We start from the raw sequence: 25,316 nt of genomic DNA on the forward strand, positions 1-25,316 counted from the left end.
AACACACAGAGAGTTAGAGTTAGACACCACCATGAGTCCCCCGCTCTGCAGAACACACACAGAGTGAGAGTTAGACACCACCGTGAGTCCCCCGCTCTGCAGAACACAGAGAGTGAGGGTTAGACACCACCGTGAGTCCCCCGCTCTGCAGAACACACAGAGGGTTAGGGTTAGACACCACCGTGAGTCCCCCGCTCTGCAGAACACACAGAGAGTTAGGGTTAGACACCACCGTGAGTCCCCCGCTCTGCAGAACACAGAGAGTGAGGGTTAGACACCACCGTGAGTCCCCCGCTCTGCAGAACACACACAGAGGGTTAGGGTTAGACACCACCGTGAGTCCCCCGCTCTGCAGAACACACAGAGAGTTAGGGTTAGACACCACCGTGAGTCCCCCGCTCTGCAGAACACACAGAGAGTTAGGGTTAGACACCACCGTGAGTCCCCCGCTCTGCAGAACACACAGAGGGTTAGGGTTAGGCACCACCGTGAGTCCCCCGCTCTGCAGAACACACAGAGAGTTAGGGTTAGACACCACCGTGAGTCCCCCGCTCTGCAGAACACACAGAGGGTTAGGGTTAGACACCACCGTGAGTCCCCCGCTCTGCAGAACACACAGAGAGTTAGGGTTAGACACCACCGTGAGTCCCCCGCTCTGCAGAACACACAGAGAGTGAGAGTTAGACACCACCGTGAGTCCCCCGCTCTGCAGAACACAGAGAGTTAGGGTTAGACACCACCGTGAGTCCCCCGCTCTGCAGAACACAGAGAGTTAGGGTTAGACACCACCGTGAGTCCCCCGCTCTGCAGAACACACAGAGAGTTAGGGTTAGACACCACCGTGAGTCCCCCGCTCTGCAGAACACACAGAGGGTTAGGGTTAGACACCACCGTGAGTCCCCCGCTCTGCAGAACACACAGAGAGTTAGGGTTAGACACCACCGTGAGTCCCCCGCTCTGCAGAACACACACAGAGTTAGGGTTAGACACCACCGTGAGTCCCCCGCTCTGCAGAACACACAGAGTGAGGGTTAGGGTTAGACACCACCGTGAGTCCCCCGCTCTGCAGAACACAGAGAGAGTGAGGGTTAGGGTTAGACACCACCGTGAGTCCCCCGCTCTGCAGAACACACAGAGAGTTAGGGTTAGACACCACCGTGAGTCCCCCGCTCTGCAGAACACACAGAGAGTTAGAGTTAGACACCACCGTGAGTCCCCCGCTCTGCAGAACACACAGAGTGAGGGTTAGGGTTAGACACCACCTTGAGTCCCCCGCTCTGCAGAACACACAGAGAGTTAGGGTTAGACACCACCGTGAGTCCCCCGCTCTGCAGAACACACAGAGAGTTAGGGTTAGACACCACCGTGAGTCCCCCGCTCTGCAGAACACACAGAGAGTTAGGGTTAGACACCACTGTGAGTCCCCCGCTCTGCAGAACACACAGAGAGTTAGGGTTAGACACCACCGTGAGTCCCCCGCTCTGCAGAACACACAGAGAGTTAGGGTTAGACACCACCGTGAGTCCCCCGCTCTGCAGAACACACAGAGAGTGAGGGTTAGGGTTAGACACCACCGTGAGTCCCCCGCTCTGCAGAACACACAGAGTGAGGGTTAGACACCACCGTGAGTCCCCCGCTCTGCAGAACACACAGAGTGAGGGTTAGACACCACCGTGAGTCCCCCGCTCTGCAGAACACACACAGAGAGTTAGGGTTAGACACCACCGTGAGTCCCCCGCTCTGCAGAACACAGAGAGTGAGGGTTAGACACCACCGTGAGTCCCCCGCTCTGCAGAACACACAGAGAGTTAGGGTTAGACACCACCGTGAGTCCCCCGCTCTGCAGAACACACAGAGAGTGAGGGTTAGGGTTAGACACCACCGTGAGTCCCCCGCTCTGCAGAACACACAGAGTGAGGGTTAGACACCACCGTGAGTCCCCCGCTCTGCAGAACACACAGAGTGAGGGTTAGACACCACCGTGAGTCCCCCGCTCTGCAGAACACACACAGAGAGTTAGGGTTAGACACCACCGTGAGTCCCCCGCTCTGCAGAACACAGAGAGTGAGGGTTAGACACCACCGTGAGTCCCCCGCTCTGCAGAACACACAGGGAGTTAGGGTTAGACACCACCGTGAGTCCCCCGCTCTGCAGAACACAGAGAGTTAGGGTTAGACACCACCGTGAGTCCCCCGCTCTGCAGAACACAGAGAGTTAGGGTTAGACACCACCGTGAGTCCCCCGCTCTGCAGAACACAGAGAGTGAGGGTTAGACACCACCGTGAGTCCCCCGCTCTGCAGAACACACAGGGAGTTAGGGTTAGACACCACCGTGAGTCCCCCGCTCTGCAGAACACACAGAGAGTGAGGGTTAGACACCACCGTGAGTCCCCCGCTCTGCAGAACACACAGGGAGTTAGGGTTAGACACCACCGTGAGTCCCCCGCTCTGCAGAACACACAGAGAGTTAGAGTTAGACACCACCGTGAGTCCCCCGCTCTGCAGAACACAGAGTGAGAGTTAGACACCACCGTGAGTCCCCCGCTCTGCAGAACACAGAGAGAGTTAGGGTTAGACACCACCGTGAGTCCCCCGCTCTGCAGAACACACAGAGTTAGGGTTAGACACCACCGTGAGTCCCCCGCTCTGCAGAACACACAGAGTTAGGGTTAGACACCACCGTGAGTCCCCCGCTCTGCAGAACACACAGAGGGTTAGGGTTAGACACCACCGTGAGTCCCCCGCTCTGCAGAACACACAGAGAGTTAGGGTTAGACACCACCGTGAGTCCCCCGCTCTGCAGAACACACAGAGAGTTAGGGTTAGACACCACCGTGAGTCCCCCGCTCTGCAGAACACACAGAGAGTGAGGGTTAGGGTTAGACACCACCGTGAGTCCCCCGCTCTGCAGAACACACAGAGTGAGGGTTAGGGTTAGACACCACCGTGAGTCCCCCGCTCTGCAGAACACACAGAGAGTTAGGGTTAGACACCACCGTGAGTCCCCCGCTCTGCAGAACACGGAGGGTTAGGGTTAGACACCACCGTGAGTCCCCCGCTCTGCAGAACACACAGAGAGTGAGGGTTAGACACCACCGTGAGTCCCCCGCTCTGCAGAACACACAGAGAGTGAGAGTTAGGCACCACCGTGAGTCCCCCGCTCTGCAGAACACACAGAGTGAGGGTTAGACACCACCGTGAGTCCCCCGCTCTGCAGAACACACAGAGGGTGAGAGTTAGACACCACCGTGAGTCCCCCGCTCTGCAGAACACACAGAGAGTGAGAGTTAGGCACCACCGTGAGTCCCCCGCTCTGCAGAACACACAGAGAGTTAGGGTTAGACACCACCGTGAGTCCCCCGCTCTGCAGAACACACAGAGTGAGGGTTAGGGTTAGACACCACCGTGAGTCCCCCGCTCTGCAGAACACACAGAGAGTGAGGGTTAGACACCACCGTGAGTCCCCCGCTCTGCAGAACACAGAGAGAGTGAGAGTTAGGGTTAGACACCACCGTGAGTCCCCCGCTCTGCAGAACACACAGAGAGTTAGGGTTAGACACCACCGTGAGTCCCCCGCTCTGCAGAACACACAGAGGGTTAGGGTTAGACACCACCGTGAGTCCCCCGCTCTGCAGAACACACAGAGTGAGGGTTAGGGTTAGACACCACCGTGAGTCCCCCGCTCTGCAGAACACACAGAGTGAGGGTTAGACACCACCGTGAGTCCCCCGCTCTGCAGAACACAGAGAGAGTTAAGGCCTCTGCATGCTACAGCAAATTCAAAGCAACTTCGACACAACATCGACAAAGCAACGGTGTTGCAGACACTCTACCTTTATGCTTCTGCAAAATCAACGCGCAGCCTATGTAACATTGTACCCCGTATGTAGCTAGGTTCCCTAGATAGATGACGCTTCCCTTCTCAACCAACCCATTGATAAAAGCAGAAAAATAAGTATAATTTTTACTTCCGGGCGTGGGGGTTTCAAAATAAAAGAGCGAGTCTAAAAGCACCGTAAATACGTTTATTTTTTACAATATCTAACGTTACACGAACCTAAACTAATCTAAAGTTAGTTTAGGTTCGTGTTAACTTTGGATAATGTACGAAATAAACGTATTTCCGGTGATTTTAGACGTCGCTCTTTTATTTTGAAAACCCCCGACCGGAAGTGTTATAGTGTCTGTTGCTAGCAGCTTGACTTTCTGTGCTTTTCGAGCTAACGTTACCGTAACATCATTAGTTTCCAATGTTAGTTTCCAATGGAGAGGACCTCGGCTCACATGCAGCTCAAACTACCTATTGGAATAAATTACTTGATTGATGTTTAACTTGTCCCTGTGTGTGTCCAGTCATTTCGACTAGCAAACGTTGTATTTAACGTTACCTCAGGACGGATACCATTGTATTTACTTGGTTAGCTAATGTAGCTAATGTGGATAGCATTTTGAATAGACCCAATGCTAGCTGGCTGGCTACATCTTTATTTACTAAATTATGGAGGCTTTTTAATCGTCAAGGTAAGAGGATTTGTCATGATCAACTGAAGGCGTATGCTATGGAACAATATGTGCTTGGGTTTTCAGAAAAAGGCGAGCTATGTGACGCTGATTATTTAGCGTCAACGCTGGCTTCAACAATGGAGGATATTATTCTCTGCGGGACTAATATTATTCTATGACAGCCCCGCCCCCATTCGCTAACCAACCAATCACTGCTACGCAATATCAACGCAACGGTTGTTCAGATTAGATTCTGGGGACATGTACGCAACGTCCAAGCAACACAGTCTACAAGACCCTCTAAAACAACCGCGCTGAAATCGCGCCGATGTTGTGTTGCAGTTGCTTTGAAGTTGCTGTAGCATGTAGAGGCCTTTAGGGTTAGACACCACCGTGAGTCCCCCGCTCTGCAGAACACACACAGAGTTAGGGTTAGACACCACCGTGAGTCCCCCGCTCTGCAGAACACAGAGGGTTAGGGTTAGACACCACCGTGAGTCCCCCGCTCTGCAGAACACACAGAGTTAGGGTTAGGGTTGCGTTTTCCTTAATGATAAGCAAGCAGTGCAAGAATGCGGAAGCATTCTACCGTAGTGGCGTGCGGTAATGCGCCTTTCATTTTCCGCCGCCCAGCGCCCGTGCGTGCACCGGCGGCGGCGTGCTCGCTCAGGTGCGTGCGTGCGCCGGCGTGCCCGCGCATGCGCATGAGATCCCGCCTTGGTTCGACACGAGCGGAGCTCAATATATATAAGTCACCGCCCCTTATTCAGTATCTAGAAATAGCTCAATTGGCAAGGCTACATGGCTGTGGATCCTATGGCTCGTTTGCTGGCGAGTTCGAATCCCATCGAATATTTTTTTTTTAACGTGCTTTTTTTTTTTAACGTGTATTCTTTCGCCGGTTAAGGTTAGGCATGGTTAAGGTTAAGGTTAAGGTTAAGGTTAGGCATTGTTTCGGAGTTGGTTAAGGTTAGAACGGTTAAGTTTAGGCGCTGTTAAGGAGCTGGTTAAGGTTAGAGTTTGTCAAAGAGAATGGCAATAGACAGCCTATTTCCGCGCGACAGCTCCCAAAGCGGGCCTGAAAAGAAAGGCGCTTTACCGTAGTGGCGTGCGGTGACGAATGCGGAAGCATTTTTGCACTGCTTGCTTATCATTAAGGTAGACGCGTTAGGGTTAGACACCACCGTGAGTCCCCCGCTCTGCAGAACACACAGAGAGTGAGAGTTAGGCACCACCGTGAGTCCCCCGCTCTGCAGAACACACAGAGAGTGAGAGTTAGGCACCACCGTGAGTCCCCCGCTCTGCAGAACACACAGAGTGAGGGTTAGACACCACCGTGAGTCCCCCGCTCTGCAGAACACACAGAGAGTTAGGGTTAGACACCACCGTGAGTCCCCCGCTCTGCAGAACACACAGAGTGAGGGTTAGGGTTAGACACCACCGTGAGTCCCCCGCTCTGCAGAACACACAGAGAGTTAGGGTTAGACACCACCGTGAGTCCCCCGCTCTGCAGAACACACAGAGAGTGAGGGTTAGACACCACCGTGAGTCCCCCGCTCTGCAGAACACACAGAGAGTTAGGGTTAGACACCACCGTGAGTCCCCCGCTCTGCAGAACACACAGAGAGTTAGGGTTAGACACCACCGTGAGTCCCCCGCTCTGCAGAACACACAGAGAGTTAGGACCACCGTGAGTCCCCCGCTCTGCAGAACACACAGAGAGTTAGGGTTAGACACCACCGTGAGTCCCCCGCTCTGCAGAACACACAGAGAGTTAGGGTTAGACACCACCGTGAGTCCCCCGCTCTGCAGAACACACAGAGAGTTAGGGTTAGACACCACCGTGAGTCCCCCGCTCTGCAGAACACACAGAGAGTTAGGGTTAGACACCACCGTGAGTCCCCCGCTCTGCAGAACACAGAGGGTTAGGGTTAGACACCACCGTGAGTCCCCCGCTCTGCAGAACACACAGAGGGTTAGGGTTAGACACCACCGTGAGTCCCCCGCTCTGCAGAACACACAGAGGGTTAGGGTTAGACACCACCGTGAGTCCCCCGCTCTGCAGAACACACAGAGTGAGGGTTAGGGTTAGACACCACCGTGAGTCCCCCGCTCTGCAGAACACACAGAGGGTTAGGGTTAGACACCACCGTGAGTCCCCCGCTCTGCAGAACACACAGAGTTAGGGTTAGACACCACCGTGAGTCCCCCGCTCTGCAGAACACAGAGAGAGTTAGGGTTAGACACCACCATGAGTCCCCCGCTCTGCAGAACACACAGAGAGTTAGGGTTAGACACCACCGTGAGTCCCCCGCTCTGCAGAACACAGAGAGAGTTAGGGTTAGACACCACCATGAGTCCCCCGCTCTGCAGAACACACAGAGAGTTAGGGTTAGACACCACCGTGAGTCCCCCGCTCTGCAGAACACACGGAGAATCAATGAATGAATGAATTTTATTTGTATAATAATCAGGGATGTTCGATATTGGCTTTTTTACCAATATCCGATATACCGATATTGTCCAACTCTTAGGTAATTAACATTACACAAATTAACACATCATTATGCATACTTTTGACAATAAATGTATTAAGAATTTGTTCTTACTTGCTTGCCTGGGTAAATAAAGGTTAAATAAATGTAAAAAAAAAATAAAATTATCTTTTTTGAATACCGATCATTTCCAATATTACAGGACATCCCTAATAATAATAATACACTTTATTTGTATAGCAGCTTTCATACAGAAACTGCAGCTCAAAGTGCTTCACAACAGAAAAAAGACAGGCATAAACACAAAGTGCAGACATATAAAATCACAGTTGTTCACATTAGGATCTAACATCCCAACAGGCCACCTTGTTTATGGTTTGATACATTTTTAAATGGACAATAATAAAAAGAGTAAGATAAAATAGACAGAGTAAAAATAGTGCAGCAGTGCAATAAAATAGTAGAATAGAATAGATCAAATAAAAGTATAGCGCTTTTCCAAACAAAGTGCTTTACAGACATGTTAAAAACAGCAAAAATCAGCAAAGGTGACATTTCTTTATGGAAAATAAAATGAGAAAAAGAGACGAAAAACATTTCAAACAGTATTTGTAGTCAGATTGATAAAACAGTTTAAGCAATCGCAGCTGAGCTAAACCCATAACCTTAGGAAAAACATTTAATATACACATATGTTTTTAAGAGGGACTTAAAAGAGGACACTGACTCTGAGGAGAATTGACTAAAGGCGCTGACATAGTCTCAAAGTAAATGACGTATAATGAATGAATGAATAACTTTATTTGACAATAGGCGGCTACGTGGCGTAGTGGGCAAGGCGCTCGCCACGAAATGCTGGAGACGCTGGGCTCGTCAGTTCGAGCCCAGCGCTCCACATTTGCTTTCAGTTTAGCTGGTCGTCCGTACTAATACACATTGGCCGTATTAGGGGGTGGGAAACTGATGGGTGGGGATCGGGCGTTGTGGACAGCGACTCCTACAGGTCGGTTGGTGCGCCTGCGCAGTAGAATCAGGAAGTGTCGGGGGCAGCGTGAGCCTCCCACGCGTTACTCCTCGACACTGAGAGATCGAGCTGCGCAGGTGAAAAGATGCGACTGCTGTTACCTCAAGTACCGGAGGGGACTTGTGCTATGTATGACTTAGTCCACATTGCAGCCGGCTTGTGGGAGGCAAGAAACAGCGTCCGTGACAGGGGAGGGTTGAATTGGATGATACGAAATTGGGATGAGAGAAAAATATAGAAAAATGGGAGAAAAAGTGGATACAAAAAAAAAACTTTATTTGACAATATATAAAATAACATGTGACAGAAAGCACAGTCAGGAGATACTGTCAAGGATGTACACAAGAAAGCTCAGAGCTTATTTCCATTGTGGTCCTTGTAGGGAGGTAGGGGAATGAGATGCTTAGACAAAGACATGCATCATACAGGCATGACATCACAACACAACACATCACATATACCATTTACCATTTATATACATAACAGACACATAAAAACATGTAAGGGTGCCTTTTAGCTGAGTGACTGGGTTAATTATAGTCTCTTTTTAGCCATGTCTTCAGGCTGGACTTGAATCTAACAGCATTGATTACGATTTTCAGGTCACTGGGAAGACTGTTCCAAAAGACAGCTGCAGAATATAAAAATGACTCCTTCCCCATACAGCTCCTGAATCTGACTGGCACAAAGTCAGTTGAGCTACGCCTAGTTGGGTATGCATGGGTGTCCCTGATTTGGTTGAAGTAGTTGTTGAAGTACACTGGCACTACCCCATGCACTATTCTGTGAACTAGGCACATCCCTATCTGGTTGACTCTGTCTTCCACCTTTAGCCATCTCATGATCTCAAAGTGAGATGGGTCAAGGTGGGTTCCGGGCGGGTAGCCTTAGTATTACCCTGATTAGCTTGTTCTGTGATGTCTGTAGTTTTATTTTCTGACTTTTGGGGGCGCTGTTGTACCAGGAGCCACACGCATAGTCATAGTGACACTGTATGAGAGCTCCAGCAAGCAAAGTTGGACGCCGGACGGCCTTTCGTACTATTTAGGGCTGTACCGAATGTAATTTTTTAACATTCGAAGCTTCTATTGAAGTATTCGAACGAAGCTTCAAATGTCTGTCGTCATATTTTATGACGTAATCCAAAAAAAAATATATTACATTTTCTTTAATATATATATTTAAAGTAGATAAAAAAAAATATATATATATATATATATATATATATATATATATATATTTTTTTTTTTATCTACTTTTTTCTCCTCGTTTTCTATTTTTCTCCCATCCCAATTTCGTATTGCCAATTCTCCCCTCCCCTGTCTTGAATGTTGCTAGACCATGACCCCCACTGGTCGGTTGTAGTGAGGATAGAAGCCTTGCATCACGTATCCCCTCCGGTACACGAGGAGGCAGCCTGTCGCATCTTTTCACCAGACAGCGCAGACTCTCAGTGGCGAGGAGTAACGTGTGGGAGGCTCACGCTGCCCCCGATACTCCCTGTCTCTTATGATTAAATGAGTCATAAAAAAAGAAAAGAAAAATCAACTTTCTTTAACACATTAACTGCCACGCTTATTATATCCATCAATGTATGATCACTGCCACCAGTCTAAGCCTATGGAGATGTTCACCTTCTTTGCAGGGCTATAACTTTTGAAATTGTATTGCTAAATTGACATTACTATGGCCCATTCAACATCGATTATCTATTGTTCAGGATGTAGGAACGTTATACTTTTTCATTCATATATTCATACGAAAATACCGTCTAGAATATAAGTATGTTTTTATCGTTTTCTGCAGTAATTCCTAGAACGCTAGTTATAGGCCTAAACGCATAATATAGATTATCGATTGCAGTTTATTCGCGATACACGCTATATTATACCCTGAGGTGCTGGACAACTACCGGCCGATCTCCAACCTTCCTTTCCTAAGTAAAACCTTAGAAAGGGCAGTCGCCGCCCAGCTTCATCAACATCTGTCCAACCATGAGCTCTACGAACCCCTTCAGGTCGCTTTCACACAGGGGCTGTTTGGTCCGGACTTTCGGACCAGAATTCGATAGTCCGGTTTTTCGGGTCTGTGTGAATGCACGTCGAACTCGGTTCGCGGACCAAACAGTCGAACTTTGGTCCGCCTGAAAACGTAGGTCTCGGTTCGGCTTCATCGAACCAAACGCGAACCAAATATAGGAAGTGATTATTATTACCACTGCTCGCAGCACTCACTGCAAAACAAGCACACTGCATCTAATCTCTCTATCTATCTATCTATATATCTGTGCATCTTGGGAAGAAGGAAGAAAAAACGCGGCTTATTATTATTACCGAGGCGCGCGGCTTATTATATTATTAATAAAACAGCTACTTGTGGGCACTCATAAAAACACTGTGGTCTACAAGTTGTTTAGCGAGAGGATGGTGGTAATGTGCTTCAATAGAACAATGGATCAATGCCATGTCAAAACTCGGCGCGCGCGCGCGCACACACAGGATCGCAGCCACACACACATTTCCACTGTCCAATAGACAAGCGCCCTTTTCGACCGCGTGACATTGTTCAGAAGGTCTCGGTCCGCCTGACAGATATCTGTGCGAAAGCAGGCGAACCAAATGAAGAATGCAACAATGTTGCAACTTCACCCCCAGAACCGCACCGAGTCCACCAAAACTATATGTGAAAGCGACCTCAGTCAGCCTACCGAGCACATCGCAGCACAGAGACCGCCCTCATCAAGATCACTAATGACCTCCTCCTTGCTGCAGACTCCGGACACATCAGCCTCCTCATCCTTCTCGACCTCTCCGCGGCGTTCGATACAATATCCCACTCAGTCTTCCTCAAATGCCTCTCCGACAACCTAGGCATCACCGGTACAGCTCTGTCATGGTTTCATTCATATCTCACAAATAGATCTCAGTTTGTCAGCGTCAGCGGCTCATCCTCCCCCCCGGCCCCAGTCAACCACGGTGTCCCCCAGGGCTCCGTGCTGGGTCCCCTACTATTCACCATCTACATGCTCCCCCTCGGTCAGATTATACGTCACTACGGACTCAACTTTCACTGTTATGCTGATGATACTCGGCTCTATATCAGCACCTCGCCATCCTCCCAGCTCCCCCCACAGTCTGTAGTCAACTGCCTCCACGCCATAAAAACCTGGATGTCAACCAAATTACTGAAACTCAACAGCAAAAAGACAGAGCTCATGGTTGTGGCCCCCAAGGCACTGCTCGGGAAGGTTGGAGATCTCCTCCTCCACGTTGACGGCTGTTCCATCTCCCCGTCTCTCGAAGTCCGTAACCTGGGCGTCACCCTTGACTCCACACTTTCATTTCACTCCCACATCAAATCTGTCACCAAGTCTGCCTTCTACCACCTCAAAAACATCTCCCGTCTTCGACCCTCACTCTCAGACTCTCAGAATGTTGATTTAGAATTCCAATGTCAACATTGTGAACGAAGCTACGAACTCTTCGGTACAGCCCTAGTACTCTTGTATGTTTTTCAGTTGAGTCACATAGCAAATGTCATAGACCTACACTACGCTGTACCAAAGATCTGTCATCAAGACAACTCAACCAGCTGACCTAGACTACGCTGTACCAAAGATCTGTCGTCAAGACAACTCAACCAGCTGACCTAGACTACGCTGTACCAAAGATCTGTCGTCAAGACAACTCAACCAGCTGACCTAGACTACGCTGTACCAAAGATCTGTCGTCAAGACAACTCAACCAGCTGACCTAGACTACGCTGTACCAAAGATCTGTCGTCAAGACAACTCAACCAGCTGACCTAGACTACGCTGTACCAAAGATCTGTCGTCAAGACAACTCAGCCAGCTGACCTAGACTACGCTGTACCAAAGATCTGTCGTCAAGACAACTCAACCAGCTGACCTAGACTACGCTGTACCAAAGATCTGTCATCAAGACAACTCAACCAGCTGACCTAGACTACGCTGTACCAAAGATCTGTCGTCAAGACAACTCAACCAGCTGACCTAGACTACGCTGTACCAAAGATCTGTCGTCAAGACAACTCAACCAGCTGACCTAGACTACGCTGTACCAAAGATCTGTCGTCAAGACAACTCAACCAGCTGACCTAGACTACGCTGTACCAAAGATCTGTCATCAAGACAACTCAACCAGCTGACCTAGACTACGCTGTACCAAAGATCTGTCGTCAAGACAACTCAACCAGCTGACCTAGACTACGCTGTACCAAAGATCTGTCGTCAAGACAACTCAACCAGCTGACGGGATTCTATACGAGACATTTATACTGTTTGTCTTTATCACTTGATTCTTTTCATTGAAATAATTTGAAGAATGTTGCCCATTTAAATAAAATACAAGTGTCTTAAAAAGCTGTTTATTATTTTGCTCATCCCTCTCAGGTGCTGGAGGACGATCTGAGGGAACAGGGAAGAGGAATTCACGTGATCGTCCTCAACCAGGCCACGGTACGTATCCATACTACACTTCTTATCCAGGGTTTAGACGCTTTAAGCCGCGCCTGTGAAAGCCATCCTCTACAGCAGTCAGTGGTTCTGACGTGTTCTCTCTGCGTGTTCTCTCTGTGTGTTCTCTGACGTGTTCTGGACCCTGTAAATGTCCAAATCCGAGCCGTACTGTATTGTACCCATTCTGCAATCTGTTAATAAAGTTTTCAATCAATCAATCGATCCTCTCTGACGTGTTTTCTCTGCGCGTGCTTGCTGTCCGACAGGGCCACGTGATGGCCAAGAGGATCTTTGACACCTACTCTCCTCACGAAGACGAGGCCATGATCCTCTTCCTCAACATGGTGACCCGCGGGCGCGTCCTCATCTTCACCATCAAGGTCCGTCACCACGGCAACCCACGCCGTCTGGCTAGAAACCTGCAGTAGTTGTGTTTTTAGGCTTTTGGACACGTAATATACCCAGTAACTTCTCATTAAAGGGATAGTTCACACTTTTGGACACGTAATACCCAGTCTTTTCTCATTAAAGGGATAGTTCACACTTTTGGACACGTAATACCCAGTCTTTTCTCATTAAAGGGATAGTTCACACTTTTGGACACGTAATACCCAGTCTTTTCTCATTAAAGGGATAGTTCACACTTTTGGACACGTAATACCCAGTCTTTTCTCATTAAAGGGATAGTTCACACTTTTGGACACGTAATACCCAGTCTTTTCTAATTAAAGGGATAGTTCACACTTTTGGATACATAATACCCTGTTTGCTCTTTACCAATGATGTTGTCCTTCATCAGCACAACCCATGCTGTTCCTCAGACCAGCTCCGGCTAGTTATCCACAAGCTAATGCAAAGTCAATGGTGTCAAGCTCCTGTCTGGACAAGCTGACTGAGCGTAATTGAAATCTACTCCACACGGTGCACACAAAGTAGATTTCAGTTAGTTTCGGTCTGCTTGTACTAGGGCTGTCCCCGACTAAGGATTTGGATGGTTGACTATGATTGGCCAAAATTTGCCGTTAGTCGACTATTGGTCAAAAAAAAATATATATATATATATAATTATATAAAAAAAAATTGAATTTTCTTTTATTTAATTTTTTTCATTCCATTTGGGCTGTGGGGGTGCTTAACACATTAACTGCCACGCTTATATCCATCAATGTATGACCACTGCCACCAGTCTAAGCCTATGGAGATGTTCACCTTCTTTGCAGGGCTATAACTTTTTAAATTGTATTGCTAAATTGACATTACTACCCATTCAACATCGATTATCTATCGTTCAGGATGTAGGAACGTTATACTTTTCCATTCATATATTCATACGAAAATACCGTCTAGAATATACCGGTAAGTATGTTTTTATCGTTTTCTGCAGTGATTCCTAGAACGCTAGTTATAGGCCTAAACGCATAATATAGATTATCGATTGCAGTTTATTCGTGATACACGCTATATTAAAAAATCCAACTGAATACGATCCTAAACGTTATGACTCATCATGCGCGGATGAAAGGGGGGGGGGGGGTCGTTTATAATTCCGTGATCGTCAGTAAATGCTTTATGTAGTATGGGTGATATATTGATCAGAGCAGTTTGCATTGAAAAGAATATTTTTTTTAAACAACAGATGTATGTTTATTTTGCAGCAATTCTTTGTCGTTGTTGCCATCTTTAGTGTTACATCCCCTCACACTCCAGTTCTCAGGCTGCAGCTGGTTTAAAAGCGAAAGTAAACCGGCTTCTCTGCTGGCTGTGGCTCCAGAGGAGTTGAACAGTTCTGGCTCTGCTAGTTTCTTTTCTATCTTTTGGCGCTTTTTTGGTGGACAAACCACCGCACATGTGCACCGTGACTCGTGACTGGAGTCTAGCTCTGCTAGCACACATAGCCTACTGTGTACAGACGGTTTCAAACTGTATTTTAAATTAGAAAGCAAACAAAATAAATGGACAAGAGAAAAAGAAAACTTCCGGTTCCGGTTCGAGTATGGAGTAGTCGCTGTGGTTAACGGCTCCGCTCCCGTTATTTATATTTTGCCTTTAAAAGCCTCTTTTTATACCCCCAATGCGTTTAAACCTGTACGTATATATCACCTGAGGTTTCCAACTAACTATATTGACTGAAAGAACCACGATGTCACAGAAGAAAAAAGAAAACGAGTCAAAGAGAAACGAGTCAAAGAGAGATGACGGCTCAACCGACAGAGTATCTTGCTGCGCTGATAGAAGGGTCCCGCCTTCAAGCTAAGATAATGGAGAAGAACTTAACTGAGAGTGCTAAGATAATGGAGAAGACCTTAACTGAAGGTTTATCCTCCCTATCCGACAAGGTTGACGCTATCAAAGAATCTATCGAATCCAAAATCGTGAAGCTATGGGAATCACATGGTGAACATACCGAACGTATAGAAGTAGTGGAATCCTGCTTGAATGATCACAAGGATAGATTCGGGGTGATAGAAGGAACCAACGAGAAGCTAATGGCTAAGATACTCGACCTCGAATACCGATCCCGCAGACCTAATATACGTATAGTAGGTCTAGAGGAATCAGTGAGCTGCGGACAACCCAATGTCTCGTTTGCAGGAGTGTTAGTTGAAATTCTGGGATCGGATATCCTCTCTACGTCACCTGAAGTGGATCAATGTTACAGAATTGGGGCCCGAAACAACAACAATCCTAGAGTAGTTATTGCTAGCCTACGTCAAATTGGAATAAAAGAAATTATTATTCGAGAGGCACGGAAGAAGAAAGGTAATCTGAAATACAAAGGGCATCCAGTCTATTTCTATGAAGATTACTGCCCCGAAGTTGTGGCTCAACGATCCCGTTACAAGACCGTGATGTCCCTACTCTACGGGCGAGGTCTCAGACCTACACTATGGTATCCTGCGAAGCTGTCCATCATCAAAGACTGTGTGAGGATTTATCTCTCCTCGCCTGATGAAGCTGAAACCTTCTTGAAGAATCATAAGGACACCCCGTCCAAGCGGGGAGGATAGGCTATAGTATATTGTCTTTTTTCTGAACACTTCGTTATGGCTTAAACACCAAACAGCGTCATATACATTTTGATAACCTTGATTCATAAATAGATTAACTATGTGACGCTGGATATCGTCTAGAATACTTTATTTTAATGGTTCGCTACATCTGGGCTGGGTAGATTAAAGTTAGCTCTGTTGAGTGATCTATGATTTGTCATTGTGTTGGGCCTGACTGGGACCTCCGGAGACTCATTTTTCTTTTTATTATTTTGATGTTTTCCCCGTGTGTGTGCATTTGCATATGACTTCGAGATCTATTGACATTTCGAGCACTTTCCTGTTGTTGACATATTGGAGACGTCGACCAGACATAATGGAACACTTTTATTGAAATGAAATAGAATATTCTAGAACTTTAACATACATTCTGTGACTATACAAACGGCTTAGGTCACCTCCGGAGGAAACAACAGTCTTCACAGCAGAACATCGCCCACCCCTGGCCTGGGGGACGTGCTGCATATACGTATTTAAACCTTATTTTTTTCTTTTGCAATAGCTCCACTGCCTTTCCTTTCTATTTCTTCTAGGTGTTTAAACTTAGCCAAGTTCTTTTAAGATTTAAGTAAATGTACTCTACTCTTTGAGGTTTCTCTTATTTAGTTCCAATGCCTTTCTTTTCTATTTTCTTCGGTGTGTTTTAACTTCCAAGTTCGTATAAGGTTTAAGTGAATGTACTCTAATCTTTGAGGCATCTTTTATTTTTTATATCTCCTTTTTATTTAACGGGAGAGTGGCCAAGCCACTGATGACATTCTACTAATGGTAGAATTGATAGTTTTAGACCCTATGGCAATTTGCATAGGGGAGTTAAGGATGAATTGCTCGATATGGGTATACTGGTTGTGTACTTTAAAGGGAGGGAGTGAAGTGGGAATAGGGGATTATATGTATGTGTATTTTATATGTTTGTTCTCAAGCTCGGCTCTCAACAGGACCTTAACAGTTGGATATATATCTATTATGAATTGCTACTCCAGACGAATTACACACAGGAATACTGCAACCTGTTTAGACTATGGCTAATTTAAATGTCTTTATTTGGAATACAGGGGGTCTCAATATACAACATAAACGCAAAAGCGTGCTTACATGGATGAAAAGACAACAGGTTGATGTGGCTCTTTTAAGTGAAACGCACCTTTTATTGGCTGACAATGTAAAGCTGGCGGATAAAATATATCAAAACATAAGCTACTCATCTTTTGGCACTAAATCCCGTGGTGTAGCTATAGTAGTGAAACGGAAGTTGAATATAAAATTGTTGGACGTATGGTCTGATGCAGACGGCCGAGTAACTATTGCTACGATAGATTACTGTAACAGGAAAATCGCTTTGGTAGCGGCTTACGCCCCTAATCTTATGACGCTAACTTCTACGCTTCACTCACTAGAGCGATGTTAGATCTCCCTGGGTATTCATTTATAATTGGTGTGGATTTTAATGCCATCTGGAATCCCTCGATTGATAAATCTAGTCTCACCACATCCTATGACCAGAAAGAGGCCTCTAATGCAGTGATTCCCAACCTGGGGTCCGCAGACCCCCTGGGGGTCCGCCAGGGGGCGCAGGGGGTCCGCCAGACCACAGATGATTTGTGGTCCTTTTTTTTTTTTTTTTTTTTTTTATTCTTTTTCTTTCAGAGAAATATTTAATCAGCATATTTTTATCATCAGAAGCATGAATAGTCTCTCCACTACAATAAAAAATAAAGATAAATAAATAAACATCTAGACATGATTTTTGAACGTTAACAGTAGGCTACCGGGTAGCCGCTAAAACGCGAATCAGTTGACTGTATCACTTTCCGTAGCTAGCCTAGCACGCTAGTTAACTTTCTCGGCTCGTCTGCAGTCAGCCGCCAGAGGCGAAAATGTGTGACAAAAGAAAAGGAGATGACGGCAGCTCATCTGCAAAAAAAGTTAGGACCTACAGCAATCGTGAAAATTACATCACCATGGGCTTCACTGAGGGACCAGACAAACGACCTGAGTGTGTGATTTGTGGAGAAAAGTTGGCAAACTCGAGCCTGAAGCCCAGCAAGCTGAAGAGACATCAGGCGTCTAAGCACCCAGAAACCGTTGGGAAGGATCCGGACTTTTTTCGGAGGAAAGAACAGTCTCTCAAGGCGAACAAGCCCGTTGATGTTAGAGTAGCCTGGAGCAGGGGTGGCAGTGATTTACAGAAGGCTACCGAAGCCTCCCTAGAGTGTTCGCTTTTAATTGCAAAAGCAAAGAAACTGCACAATATTGGCGAGCAGCTCATCAAACCAGCCTGCATCAAAATGGTTTAGAAACTGTGCGGCCCACAGGTGGCGGATAAACTAAAATCAGTACCACTCTCGAACAATGTAGTGAAAGACCGAATTGATAAGATGTCAAGTGATTGCGAGCAGCAGCTGTCAGAAAAGCTTAGAAAGGGTCCATTTGCCATACAACTTGATGAAACTACAACTGTCGCAGACGAGGCTGTGCTCATCGTTTATGTGCAGTATATCGAAAATGAGGATCTGAAGCAGGACATTCAGTCAGTCAACCTTACTACCACTACTCGAGGTGAGGATATTTTTACTGCAGTGGATTCTTACTTCATTCAACATAAATGCAAACCGTTCACCATTAGGGCCTGATTTGAGAGGATGAATACAGGATTTGAATATTGGCCAACATTTTGAAATACATATGGTGCAAGATGAGATTTTTTGATTGAAGGCACAAGTCAAAGAAGCATAGTGGGTCTAATTATGATGCATATGCCTGTGTATAAGCAGTTGTTATTAAAATGACAAAAGAAAGTATTTTATGGTATTTTATTAGGAAGGGGGTCCAGGAATTTCATCAGAGATGTTTGGGGGTCCCTGGGGGAAAAAAGGTTGGGAACCCCTGCTCTAATGCACTACAGGCTTGGGCCAAGGATACAGGTGTAAATGATCAACGGCCCGAGAGTACTCCTTTTTCTCAGCAAGAAACGAGACATTTTCTAGAATTGATTATGTTTTTGCATCCCCTAGACTATTTGATAGCTTTGACGTTGAATTGGGACCCACAACTATTTACTCCTAAAGGGCTCATTCAGTAGAATGACATCCCGAGCCCCAAGATGGCGTTTTAACTAGACACTATTGAAAAACACTGAATTCAATCTACAATTCAAAAATAAACTAAATGAATTCCTGCAGATTAATGCGTGTTCGGTACAAGACCCCAGAACGTTATGGATATCGGTAAAGGGTTTTATTAAGGGAAACACTACTGTCTTTGCCTCCAACGTCCAACGGCAAGAAACGTCAATCCAAATTGGTAGAGCTGGAAATGCTTCACTCTTCGTTGTTCTCCTCTATACAACGCAACTACTCGTGTCAACTGGAGTCTCAAATTAAAGTGTTAAAAAAGGAGATTAACTCCATTTTAAGACAACAATCTGAATTTCAAATACGCAGTACAAGACAACATTATTACTTTCATGGCTCTAAACCGAGTCACCTAATAGCTATGAAGATACGATCCAATGAACAATTTGCTGATATCCCTGCTATTAAGGACCAACAGGGACTTGTTATCACAGACCCCAAAAAAATCAATGAGACTTTCAGTACTCCAACCTGTACAAGTCAGAAGTGATTTTCGATCATAATAAACTGGATACATTTCTTGATCAAATTAACTTACCTAAACTTTCAGAGGAAGACGACTAAACGGTTAGATGCACCTATTACACTAGAGGAACTTAGGAAGGCTATATCTGAATTGCAAAGTGGTAAGGCCCCTGGTTGGGATGGCATTCCACCAGAACTGTACCTTTCATGTTGGGATGTAATTGGACCCCTATTACTTGATATGATTTTATACTCAATCAAAGAGGGGAACTTCTCCAGGGACGTCAATATGGCACTCATATCTGTCCTCCTTAAAAAAGACAAAGACCCCACCGAATGCGGTAGTTATAGACCCTTAAGCCTCCTCGGATCCGATCTCAAGCTGTACGCTAAGGTACTAGCCATCCTTATCACGGATAATATTAGACGGTTACTGCATGTGATAGATTCCAGCAAGGATGCCGCGCCTCCTACAGCTGTATTATCCTTGGATGCGATGAAGGCCTTTGACAGGTTGGAATGGTCTTATTTATGGGCAGTACTTAGAATGATGGGGTTAGGAGATGGATTCATTAATATGATCAAAGTACTATAACAGATCCATCGGCCATGATTTTAACAGGTAAATTCATCTCCCACACATTCATCTCCTGTGTCGCGCTCGTCCAGACAGGGTTGTCCTCTTACTCCCGGACTATTTGCTATATCCCTAGAGCCTTTGGCACAGTACATAAGACAATCCCAGTCTATAGAGCCGATCTCAATTAAGGGCACACAGCATCATATTAGCTTATATGCGGATGATGTAATATTGTTCATGCAAAACCCTACCACCTCCCTACCTCATCTTCTCAAAGTAATAGATGATTTTGGCAATCTATCAGGATTTAAGATAAACTGGCCAAAATCGGCCTTCCTTCCACTCAATGTGACTGCGAAGGCTACCTCCCTCCCAGCAAATATACCAATGGTAGAACACTTTAGATGTCTTGGAGTTGAAATATTCCCCACTATATGCCAAACGGTGAAGTATAATTATTCCGGATTCCTAGATAGGATCACAAATGACTTCGGCAGGTGGTCAAAACTAAAAAACGCAGTACAGGCCCGAGCATCAATAGTTAAGATGGATGTTTTACCCAGAATTAACTTCTTCAGCTCGATGTTGCCGTTACCCCCCCCTGTTGGTTACTGGCAAAAATTACACTCCGCAGCATATACATTTATTTGGAACAACAAACCTCCACGAATAAAAAGATCCACTGCACAGAGAAATAAAGCCGACGGTGTTTTAGCATTTCCAGACTTCAACTATTATTTTAAAGCTTTCTCTTTAAGACCACTGATCACCTGGTTTGATTCTCTAGCATCTGTATCCTGGAGACCATTAGAGGAGAACATAGTGGCACCACATAGACTGGAGGATATAGTGTACACCAACTTATCAATTAAGCAATGCAACTTGAAATTTGGCCCTCTTATTACACATGTTATCCGGATATGGCGTGACACACAGAAAAAGTGCACTAACCACCATAAATGGCATAGTCATTCTCCCCTATTTTTTTTTATACACTTTTTCTCCCATTTTCTATATTTTCTCCCATCCCAATTTCGTATCATCCAATTCAACCCTCCCCTGTCACGAACGCTGTTTCTTGCCTCCCACAAGCCGGCTGCAATGTGGACTAAGTCATACATAGCACAAGTCCCCTCCGGTACTTGAGGTAACAGCAGTCTCATCTTTTCACCTGCGCAGCTCGATCTCTGTGGCGAGGAGTAACGCGTGGGAGGCTCACGCTGCCCCGACACTTCCTGATTCTACTGCGCAGGCGCACTAACCGACCTGTAGGAGTCGCTGTCCACAACGCCCGATCCCCACCCATCAGTTTCCCACCCCCTAATACGGCCAATGTGTATTAGTATGAACGACCAGCTAAACTGAAAGCAATGTGGAGCGCTGGGCTCGAACAGGCGAGCCCAGCGTCTCCGCATTCGTGGCGAGCGCCTTGCCCACTACGCCACGTAGCCGCCTCATTCTCCCCTATTTAATAACAATTTACTCCTTATTGCACAACAACCTATCAGATTTCCTAAATGGCAAAAGGGCATACACACATTGGGGGATATCTTCGACAACCGGGGTCTCTGCAGCTATCAAGATATATCTAACAAATTTAACCTCACCAGCTCCACTCATATTTTCTATCTACAATTAAGAGCAGCTTTAAAGGCTCACGGAGTCCCCTTAAAGATTCCACTTGAACACCACAGATATCACAAATAATTTTATGAAAAGGAGACATCGAGTGGCTTCGTCTCTGACTTTTATCGTCACTTACTTACGTCCTCATATGATGTCCTTCCCCTAGACTCAGTTTGGAGGAAGGATATCCCAAACTTGGAAGTAGATTTTGATTGGGATTAAGTCTGGGCAAACGTTCGGCTGTCGTCACGCAACCCGGATCATCAACAGATTAATCTTAATTTTATTCATAGGACTTACCTGACTCCTAGACGTTTGCACCTAATGGGGCTCAGACAAGACCCTCGATGCTCCTTGTGTTTAAACGGTGCTCTTGGTACATTTATGCATATGTATTGGGAATGCCATCCTGTTAAGATATTCTGGGAAGAAGTAACCACTCAATTATCAGAATTTTTATCTCTGCCCATACCTGGGCCCCGTTTCATGTACCTGGATAACTGAGTTAGCCGGATAACTTTAGCTGGATAACTGGGTTAGCCGGACTTTCCGGTTTCATATACGTGGATTTTCCAGATCACCATGCCAACAGATCCAAAAGTTTGAGCCTGCTCGAAAGCAGAGTTCAAGTTCAAGTTAGCCCGATCACGCAGAGCCACGCCCCCGCAAAGAAGTGACAGCTCGTTTCCTGAAACTATTCCCACAGTCTACGATCTGCATTATACCATTCTGAATTACGTTTTTGTGCTCCATTCTTCCAGAGGGGGCTTTTGAAATGTAAAATAGACCCAAAATGCTGATATTAAATTCACTTTGTCCTAAATAATGCACGTTATATATACCGTGGCGACGGTGGCGCTCGCTCGTGCGATGTACACAAAAATGTGGTTATTTTAATTGTAACTGGGATTAAGATGTCTGATGAGATGCGCTGTTTGACGGATTTGAGAAATTGAATGAGCCGTTGACGTCACATGAATGAATGAGGATAAAGAAATAAAACGTCATTCAAAATAAGGAATATTCTAAACACGGGTCTCTCGTTCATTAATGTATAAACAATGAATTTATCCCATCTGGCACAGTGGCCCAGCGGTAGTGCTCAAGACTCCCAACCTTGCGACCCGGGTTCAAATCCCGGAGTTTCCAATATTATTTTTTTGAATATAATATTAATGATTATACGCCAAAGTAGCCTGGTTTTAAGTTAAAATATTATAAATCTACATGCATTGAGGATGTCATTCTTTATATAGCTCTCAACGTGCACCAAATTGAATTATTCCTATATTGCAAAAAGAAGGACCCCGGTCTTGAACCCGGGTCGTCCGTGTGGAAGTCAAAAGAACAACCCGTTAGACCACATTGGTGATAAGTTAAACATTGACTATACATCAATCAATGGGCAAGAAAGCCGTCTCGTAATTCTGTATAACAGTTAACTAGTTATTTTTGCTAGCAAGATCTCATTTGATTATTCAATCCAGCAGGCAAGTTTAAAGAAATATAATCTGATTGATTGAGGTAATGAGGGACTTAGAATTAGCCTATAGATAACGCATTTAACTTGTCGGCGAGGCGATTGAGCCTATTGCAATCTGTCAATAAAGTCTTAAATCAATTAATCAATCAATGCCGTTGAGAATCAGGGTCTCTGCCATCGATACGTGCTGGCTTTCCACCTAAAACGGGAGCGCGCATCTAGCCTGACTCTCAAGTCTGGCTTGAGTTAACGAGACTGAATCCAGGTTTGTGAAACAGGAAAATCCCGGCTTCGAACATCGGGTTAACTGAAGCTGGATAATGGACATGTTGATCGACTTAGTTGAACCACGTACATGGAACGGGGCCCTGTACTGCTTTCTGTATTGTTGTTGAATGATGTTTCTCAGTTATCAACCTCTGTACATGTAAAGAGACAAATTTTGTCCGGTCTTACGGCTGCCAAAAAGTTGATAGCATCACGCTGGATTCAACCGGATAAAATGTGCCGGAAGGTATGGGTTCTTACCTATCTCGATGTGATTTATCTAGAGATATCTACCGCACGAATTTTAGGTGTTAATGAAGCCAGCATAGCAATCTGGTTAGATGTGGTGGAGAAGATAAAGGGAAGCATATGAACTTGTAATCCCTGGTGTTAAACGGAATAATGGATGTATAGTCCAAGAGGGGGTCCTGAGGGGGGGGTGGAGGGGGAGGGAAGGGGAAGGAAAGAGTGAGGAAGAGCGAGCAAGAGCATATGTATTGTATTGTATTTATTATTTTTATGTCTTTCAATCTACATTTATTTTGATTTAATTACTGGACTGTCATTATTGCTATTATTATGTCGATCATTGTCCTGTGATTTATCATAGATTTCTACTATTAATGTATTGTTTGTCTAGTTTTATGTTAAAAAAGGGAAAATAAAAAACATTTGTTCAAAAAAAAAGAGAAAAAGAAATCTCAATTTGGTCAGTATTGTCATTTGGACAAGCAAAGCCATTACTTTAAGTTGCAGGCAAGAAAGACAAGTCTGTCCACTGTCTCTGGTTTTAAAACTGCCCTGTTGCAGGTCACAAAAATAAATAAATACAAATTCGATATATTTTTTTACCAGATATTTTTTCTTTCCGATATCGATTATTAAAATATATCGCGATATTTATCGTTATCGTTATATTGCCCAGCCCTACCAAATCATATCGATTATTGAGTTATGGCAGCGATCCATATACACGGATGTGTGTCTAGAGTCCCGCAACAATATGTGACTGCCGGACGGATTTCCCAGATGCACCGAGATCACCAGAGATCCATTTCCGGTAGTAACTCGCCTGATCATTCACCAGGCGGCGGTATTGAAGCGTTGCACGGTTGTGCCGAGTCCCACTGTCTCAGCCAAGGCTGGGTGGCGGAATTATGAATACCATGGCGAAAAAATGAAATATGATCTCAATAACGTCGTACGCTGTGGATTGGTGGAATTCGCATGATCAGCAAACCCGTCGTAAGCCGTTTATGGCGGTGGATGTGTTAATGTCTGAAGGAGTCGACTGAAGGCTTCTTGTCCTCTGCAAAAGCATGCAATTGGTCCACTGATTGATACATCTTGATATTTGTCTAGTCTAGTGTGTTCATTAGATGGGTGAAATCCTCTTTCAGTGCCTCTGTGCCTGTTTTTGTAGGCAGTTAGCCTCTGGTATGCGTGCCATTAGCGTTCTAGGCCTCTCTTCTTTTGGAAAGAATGATAAAAAAAATAAAATAAAAATAAAATATATATATTTTTTTGTATACGACTAAGAGGTTGGCTAGTCGACTACGGCTCCTTTCGACCGACTAATCGACTAATAGGGGTCAGCCCTAGCTTGTACAGACGGAAGCTTGGCCCCATTGAGTTTGCATTAGTTTGTCCAGGTATCCAGTATGAGGAACAGAAAGGACTCTGCTGATGAAACAGGGCTGTGGTTCTATCCCTTTAAGATATCCTGTCTTGCTTGCTTTCTATATATTGATCGTTCTATTGATCTTCTGAGATTCAGTGGGTTAACTCACTTGCCCTGAATATCTTTGCGTGTGTGTGTTTCTATGCTGACACTGGCGTGCGTGTGTGTGTGTGTGTGTGCGTGTGCGTGTAGGATGAGGGGACCTTCCACCTGAAGGATGCAGCTAAGAACCTCCTGAAGGGGCTGGGCAGCCAGGTGTCACTCAACCTCAGCTGGAGAGACATGTGGACCCTGGTGGTGAAGAAAGGAGGTACACACACACCAGTGGCGGCGGGAGGGAGGGGCTAGCAGTGTCCAAAAACGAAGAATCTCGTTTCTGTGCCCCAACCACTCAGTGCCAAAAAAACAAAGATTCTCGTTTCTGTGTCGTTTTTCCTTTTTTTCGAGGCCTATTCAATCTCATGGTGATGTGTGTTGGCTGAAAAATGCATAGTGGGAATCCGAAGGTGCAGTACCAGCCGCATCCTACCA

General features: G+C 45.7%; 1 protein-coding gene across 2 annotated transcripts in view; it reads left to right on the forward strand.

Annotated features, from left to right (window-relative positions):
- The window catches only part of pomgnt1 (protein O-linked mannose N-acetylglucosaminyltransferase 1 (beta 1,2-)), a 141,207-nt gene that overhangs the window by 12,293 nt on the left and 103,598 nt on the right, over positions 1-25,316 (forward strand). For both annotated transcript variants that reach the window (XM_084309052.1, XM_084309051.1), the window contains exons 5-7: positions 12,434-12,499; positions 12,766-12,879; positions 24,978-25,095. In XM_084309052.1, the coding sequence (XP_084165178.1) occupies positions 12,434-12,499; positions 12,766-12,879; positions 24,978-25,095 (298 nt within the window). The remainder of the gene's footprint in view (positions 1-12,433; positions 12,500-12,765; positions 12,880-24,977; positions 25,096-25,316) is intronic.

The sequence above is a fragment of the Notolepis coatsorum genome (genome assembly GCF_963971535.1).
Source record: "Notolepis coatsorum genome assembly, chromosome: 2".
NCBI classification, from domain to species: Eukaryota; Metazoa; Chordata; class Actinopteri; order Aulopiformes; family Paralepididae; genus Notolepis; species Notolepis coatsorum.